Here is a 7452-nt window from a genome sequence, read left to right as displayed (position 1 = left end):
GTCGTTTGGTTCTTTGAATTACGAGCAGAAATATTCCAAAAAGGGATCCATTTTCAAAAAATACAAAAAAAAAATCAAAAAACAAAACAAAAACCTTGAACAAAAATTATGTACAAATTAATAAATAAATTCGCATTAAAAATATCACAATAACTTAAAACTTAAAATAATATTTTTTACATGAAACTTCATATACGTTTATCCTTTTTTCAAAGTTTAGTCTGTAGTTATGATAATCAGAAAATACCTTAAAATGTTAAAAAAAACACCCAAAAATAACACTTATATAATTCTTTTAAATTTAAAATGTTGCTTGCCACTAAAAGGAGTTTCTTAATTTAGTTTTAATCAAATTAACAGCTTTGAATAAATTTTTCAAGTTTTCAAGAAGAAAACTCCGCCATTGTCGGTCCCAAGCCCGAATGAGAAAGGAGGAGGGGGGGGGGAGTAACAACCTGGTTAAAAAACCAAGGTTCAGCTGGCCCGGCTGATAGTACCTTGTAAGGGCTCCTGACGAGGATTACACGTAGATGAAGATGCAATGGAAAAAACAAAAGGATTGATTACCCCAAGTGGTAAGCCACTTAGTCTGGTAAATCCACCCTCCAATGATAGTCCCACGGATTCTGGGGGGGGGGGGGGGCAACTATTGCTTAATTCAACTTCGACATCGGTAACTCCGACAAATAGTATTTCGGGGAGGAGCACATTAACACCACGTACTCCTCCCGATGATTATTGGAAGAAGTTAGAGGAGGCTGTAGCGATGACAGATAAAAACAACCAAAGTGACAACAGGGAGAGTCAGATACCAGAGGTAAACGTTTCCAAGAAGTACTCTGTACGTGGCACGGTTAACCGAAAGGATGATGCTTTAAATGTATGTCAAAAACTTAGAAACGAAATTAAAGAACTAAAAGAAGAAAACGCAGCACTGAAAGCAGAGCTGGAAAAGGTAAAAAGAAACAATAGTAGCCTAAATAATTCAGAACCACCAAAAGTAGCAAAAGTGCGTACAGCACCTAGCACAAGTGAAGAGGACTTTACTGTTTTTGAAACCGAAGACAGCAACACCATGTTAGCTAAATCTTTTAATTTTAAACCAAAACCTGTCACGAAAAGAAAGGCCAAAAGATCACCCGAAAAACCTATTGGTGTCAGTTCAAATATGGCAAAAAAAAATAAAAAAAGTGAGGAAAAGAAAACTAGTAAGCAAGGTATACACATTGAACAAACCCATCCCAAAATATTGAGGTAGAGAAAAATGTTCAAGGAAAAGAACAAGCTAAGAACAATAAAAGCACAACAGTAGTAGACAGAACGGATAAGCATATACCACCACCTATATATGTCTCTGAAATCGAAACCTTTGATTTCCTTAAGGAAGTCACAGTAGATGCAACCAAAGAACCATGTAAATTTACTCCAATCAAGGATCAGAACTGGAAAGTTAATACGCCAAGCAGTGACTCATACAGGGCTCTTACCGCAAAACTGAATCAACTTCAAATACAATACCACACCTACGAAGACCAATTTGATAGGCCAATTAGAGTTGTAGCGAGAGGACTTGATTCGTCATGTAAGGAAAAGGACATACTTGAAGACTTCTTAATGCAAGGTTTCAACGCCGTAAGTGCGATAAATTTGATAAAAAGAGATACTATCACAAACCAAGATGGCTCCAGAATAGTTAGAAGATGCCACTGTTCACTTTAACATTCAGCAAAGAAAATGATGTGAAAAAAATCTACAGCACTACCTCGGTTATGGGCACTACCTCGGTTGTCAATCGTTCAATCATACCCAACGGTACTGCAACAGAAATTATAATTGTGTCAAATGTTCTCAGAATCATCCCTTTGATCAATGCGAAATAAATAAAAGCGTTCCTGCTACATGTGTCAACTGTCGGGAAGAGCATCCCGCAAGCTATAGGGGTTACCCGTTCGCAAAAGATCAACAGAAAAAGAGACTCAAGCTGTTATCTGAAAAAAACTTTCCTTCGCATCAAGAAAAAAATTCAAAAAATGCTTCAGAAGACAAGGTTAAAAATACTAAGGACGTCATAAAAAGCATCCCAAGTCATAGCAAAGATATTGAAAATACATATTCGGATATTGTTAAGAATCATAGGAAAAATGAAGAAGACTCAATCAAGGTGCTGTTGAATTATATTATTAGAAGGCTGGACGAGCAGGAAAAGTCCTATGAAAAAATTATCTATAAAATAAGCAAGCCAAGACATCTCCAACTTATGAATAAGCATAAATAATGACTCGTATTCGTTCCTTGCGTATAACTGAATGGAATGCAAACGGACTATTATCCCGTCTAAAAGAACTAGAAATATTTCTTAACTACTATAATATTTACATCTGCTTAATATCCGAGGCACATCTTACTAACCAGTCATATGTTAATATTCTTAACTTTAACTTCTATTTTACTTCCCTTCCAAACGACGTTGCACATGGAGGTACAGCAATCTTTGTCAAGGAAAATCTATTGGCGTATGAAGATTACAAAATCGAAACATCAAATATCCAACTCACACAGATATATTTAGTTATCTTGATAACAATTTCATAATTGGTGGCGACTTCAACGCTAAGCACAATTTCTGGGGTTCGAGACTGGTAACTCTTAGGGGCAGAGCCCTTTTTAACACTGCAAGAGAAAAAAATTGTGATTTCCTATCAACAGGCTCCCCAACATATTGGCCATCTGATCCAAACAAAATACCTGACCTTTTGGACTTTTTTGTCTCTAAAGGAATCAATAGCAACTTCTTGGAAATTAAATCATATTTCGACTTAAATTCTGATCACACTCCAGTAACACTGAGTATTAGTGACAACTTTATTTAAAAGGAAACTGCTCCCCGATTGGTAAATAAAAAAACCGACTGGAAGGTATTCAAGGAAAAACTAATATTTTTCTCACTGCCTGGGCACGCAATTCTCACATGCGCACAACTGTACAATGAGGTCGAGCAACTTACGGCGGATATACAGCAAGCTGCACTCGAAAGTACCCCTGCAATTAAGTCAAAGAACGTGCAAAAGAGTTATCCTTCTGAAATTGTACAGTTAATTAAAGAAAAAAGAAAGGCTAGGAAAAAGTGGCAAATCACTAGATATCCAGGTGACAAAACAAAGTTAATCAATTAAACAACAAATTAAGAAAGATGGTTACTGAATTTTAAAACGAGTCCATCAGAAAGTATCTAAGCGAACTGGATAACGATAAAGAAACAGATTACTCACTATAGAAGGCAACCAAAAAGATCCGGCGTCCAATAATCCAGGACCCGCCAATTAAAAAACCAAACGGCCAGTGGGCGAAAACTGAGAAGGAAAAAGCTGATATCTTTGCTCTTCACTTGAAGAGCGTGTTTAAACCCTTCCCTAAGTTGAGTAATGAGGAAGATACCATTTATATTTATAAAAACGACGTGGTAGAAATTCCGTTAACAACATTAGCCGAGCTCAAATCTGCAATTAATAACATCAGTAACAAAAAATCTCCGGGCTTCGATCTCATCACTGGTGAAATCATGAAGAATCTACCCCACACCGCGTTATTGAGATTCAAAGAAATTATAAGCTCCTGCTTTAAGTTAATGTACGTTCCTAGAATATGGAAAATTGCAGAAATCATAGTAATATTAAAAACGGGCAAATCCCCTATTGACGTCTCGTCGTACAGACCTATATCGCTGCTGCCAATTATGTCAAAAATCTTTGAAAAACTGTTGTACAGAAGATTAGCTCCCACTATTCAACATCGAAATCTAATACCTTCACATCAATTTGGAATCCGGGATGGTCATATGACTATTCAACAAGTACATCGGGTAACCAATGAAATTGAATCAGCTCTCGAAGCAAAACAAGTTTGTACTGGAGTCTTTCTTGACGTGTCGCAAGCCTTCGATGAGGTCTGGAAAATTTTCTATAATGAAAAATTTATTTGTTTTGCTTGCTTTTTAAGTTAAAAAAGTGTGGCCATAATATAAAATTAAAAGAAAAATATTGATCGCGCGTTACAGTCAATAAAATTTTTTTATTTTCTAAATAAGTGTAATGCAAAAGAATATACATAAGTGATAAATATTATTAAATTAAAAAAAATTGTCATTTTATATTGACGAGGAGAAAAAATGCTTGTCGAAGTTTTTTCTGAACAATTCACATAAGTGAGCATTTTGTACTTTTTCTTTTTTATTTCATCTAATATGATTTGGTTTGAATAGTCTGTAACATAATAAACAACATTGCAACTAACTTTATTGCCTTATTATCACGCTTAGTGTAAATCACACTCATCGCACTGAAATTCGGAGAAATTACGAATTCCGAAGTGGAAATGAATTACGAATTAGATATTAAATCATGCTCATAATAAAAATAAACGTCAAAATTCTACCAGTGAAATTTTAAAACGCAACGAGAAAAAATAGAGTTGACGTTGTCAACTCTGTGATACCCGTTCGAAATTGTTATCCTATGTGCGAATAAAGATGCCATAACTGCCATATTAATTTATGCAAAATTTTAGTACAATGAGTTTTTTACAATACTGTGTGTGCCAAACTACTATTGAAGTTGTATGGCAGCTACCAGAAAGAGCCAAGAAATTTTAAGAAATTTGTCAAGCACATCGCCCTATTAATATATTTACTTGTGTGAAATTTCAATACCAAAGCTTTTATAGTTTCTGAGATATAACCAAATAACTTTTGAAGTTCTACGACAGCTACTAGAAGGATCCAAGCAATTTCAACAACTTTTATCGAACACATTGGCCCTACTAATATATTCGCTTGTAAGAAATTTCAATACCATAGCTTTTATAGTTCCCGAGATATAGCCAAATAACTTTTGAAGTTAAACGACAGCTACCAGAAGGAGCCAAGCAATTTCAACGACTTTTATCAAACACATTGGCCCTATTAAAATATTTCCTTGTGTAAAATTTCAACACCATAGCTTTAATAGTTTCTGAAATATAGTCAAATAGGTTTTGAAGTTGTATGGCAGGTGCCAGAAGGAGCAATTTCAACGACTTTTATCAAACACATTGACCCTACTAATATATTCGCTTGTGTGAAATTTCAATACCTTAGCTTTTATAGTTTCTGAGATATAACCAAATAAATTTTGAACTTGTACGGCAGCTACCCGAACCGGTACCCCAATTAGTTTTTGAGTTATCGTTGGGACGGACGGACTAAATCAACTCAGAATTTGATGCTGATCGAAAACATACACTTGAATCTATATCTAAGACCGTTAGTTCTTAGCGTAACAAACGGTAAGGCAAATTTAGTATACCCTTCGAGCATTTTAAGTAGAAATTACGGAAGAGATAAGATCCCTGAAGTGGAAAAAATCGCTAGGATTTAATCAGACGGGGCACTGTAACATTTGATGAGAATCGCGAATACAGCTATAGATTTTGAGTATGTCCTGGTATTTGGAAAGTCGCAGAAGTTATTATGATGCCTAAACCCGGGAAATCCTTAAAGAAAACAACGTCTTACAGCCCCATTTCACTGTTACCAATGATGTTTAAGCTTTTTGAAATTTTTAAGGAGATTGAAGCCAATAAAAGAAAACAGGGGCCTCACACCAAACCATCAGTTTGAATTGAGAAGAAACCATACTACAATAGTGATCCGTAGAATAACGAATATTATAGAAAAAAGCTTAGAAAGTAAAGAAATCTGCTCTTCGATATTTCTAGACGTAGCACAATCATTCGAAAAGGTATCGTACAAAAGCCTTATATTTAAGTAAGGAAAAATGGCACCATCACCATTTGTAGCAATTTTGGAATCTTACTTAGCTGATAGACTATTTAGAATTGAACAAGATGCTGAATACTGCACGCTAAGAGAAATAAGAGCAGATGTTTTTTTGAATTACGAGCAGAAATATTCCAAAAAGGAATCCATTTCCAAAAAATACAAAAAAAAATCATAAAACAAAACAAAAACCTTGAACGAAAATTATATACAAATTAATAAATAAATTCGCATTAAAAATATCACAATAACTTAAAACTTAAAATAATATTTTTTACATGAAACTTCATATACGTTTATACTTTTTTTAAAGTTTAGGCTGTAGTTATGATAATCAGAAAATACCTTAAAATGTTAAAAAAAACACCCAAAATAAATCTTATATAATTCTTTTAAATTTAAAATGTTGCTTGCCACTAAAAGGAGTTTCTTAATTTAGTTTTAATCAAATTACGAAAGCATTACAATGCGCTAAGCTGAGGTAGCTTTGAATAAATTTTTCAAGTTTTCAAGAATATGCTCGATCTGCTTCAATTAAAATGTCAAAATTGCAATATAGTCGCTTATTTAAAAGATTCTGTACAAACATATTTCATCTGCTGACGTCGATGATTAAATTTTTTTCCTAAATTTGGTTATTTGACACTTTAACTGACTAATTAATTAACTTGACTACAAAAAGATAAGTACTTTTGAATTAGTAGAAAAAGGTATATATACACACATAACTTCGTTAGTAAAAATATTGCCAAAGAACTTTCAGTTATTGCAAATTTTTTTTTACTTAAAAATTAACAGCAACAACAACTTGAAGAATTCTGAACGGCCACCGAGGAAATTCACCTCGAGAATAGTTTCAAAAGATGTAACATACAGGGATGTTCTCCAAACGAAAACTGATGACGGTGGCACGAGCAACAAAACAAGGGCCAGTGACGTGAATGTTTTGTATAAAATGCAAAATATGGTGCAGAACATGCTAGATATGATGCACAAAATCTCTCAGAGATTGAGTATTTTAGAGAGCGAAGGGAAATAATCGAATACCAAAAGACCTGGTAAATGATGGCACGAGGTAATTTTAAAATAGCAACATGGAATTGCAATGGCATTGCAAATAAAAAGGACATGCTTGAAGTTTTTCTGCATACACAGAATATAGACGTGTGCCTCGTAACTGAAACACATATGATCTTAAGAAGCAGGATTCGGTTTCCAGGTTATAGAATTTACAACTCGACCCATCCTAGAAATATAGCGAAGGGCAAGAAAATGTGGTACATTGCGATCTGCACCAGATGCAAACCGAGGGAATGCAAATGACAACGGTTCAGATCACTTCGACTAAGCAGAAATTTAGAGCGGCTGGAGTATATTGTCACCCTAGATTTAAAATTACGGCAGAAATGTTTCAATGCGTTCTGACAGACCTGGGCGATAGAATTATTGTGGGGGTGACTTTAACGCCAAGCACACTGATTCAAGGTGTTCAAGGCATACTTCAACTAGAGGAAGAGAACTTAGGACAGCAATTGGCGCACGGGGTGCCTTTTTCACTCTACTGCGAAACCAACGTATTGGCCAACCGATGTTAATAAGTGTCCAGATTTAATAGATTTCTTCATAACGAAACCGATTGC

The 7452-nt window shown here is 34.8% G+C and overlaps 1 protein-coding gene across 1 annotated transcript; it reads left to right on the top strand.

Annotated features, from left to right (window-relative positions):
* The first annotated feature begins 541 nt into the window (after positions 1–541).
* Positions 542–1290, top strand: LOC129616443 (uncharacterized). Its single transcript, XM_055532066.1, has one exon. It carries the CDS (start codon positions 542–544, stop codon positions 1256–1258), a length of 717 nt encoding a protein of 238 aa, XP_055388041.1. The 3' UTR covers positions 1259–1290.
* The last annotated feature ends 6162 nt before the right edge of the window (positions 1291–7452 follow it).

The sequence above is a fragment of the Condylostylus longicornis genome, unplaced genomic scaffold, assembly GCF_029603195.1.
Source record: "Condylostylus longicornis isolate FDR11 unplaced genomic scaffold, ASM2960319v2 ptg000207l, whole genome shotgun sequence".
NCBI lineage: Eukaryota > Metazoa > Arthropoda > Insecta > Diptera > Dolichopodidae > Condylostylus > Condylostylus longicornis.
Note: the sequence above shows the minus strand (reverse complement) of the source record. Positions and strands in the feature narration are given on the sequence as shown.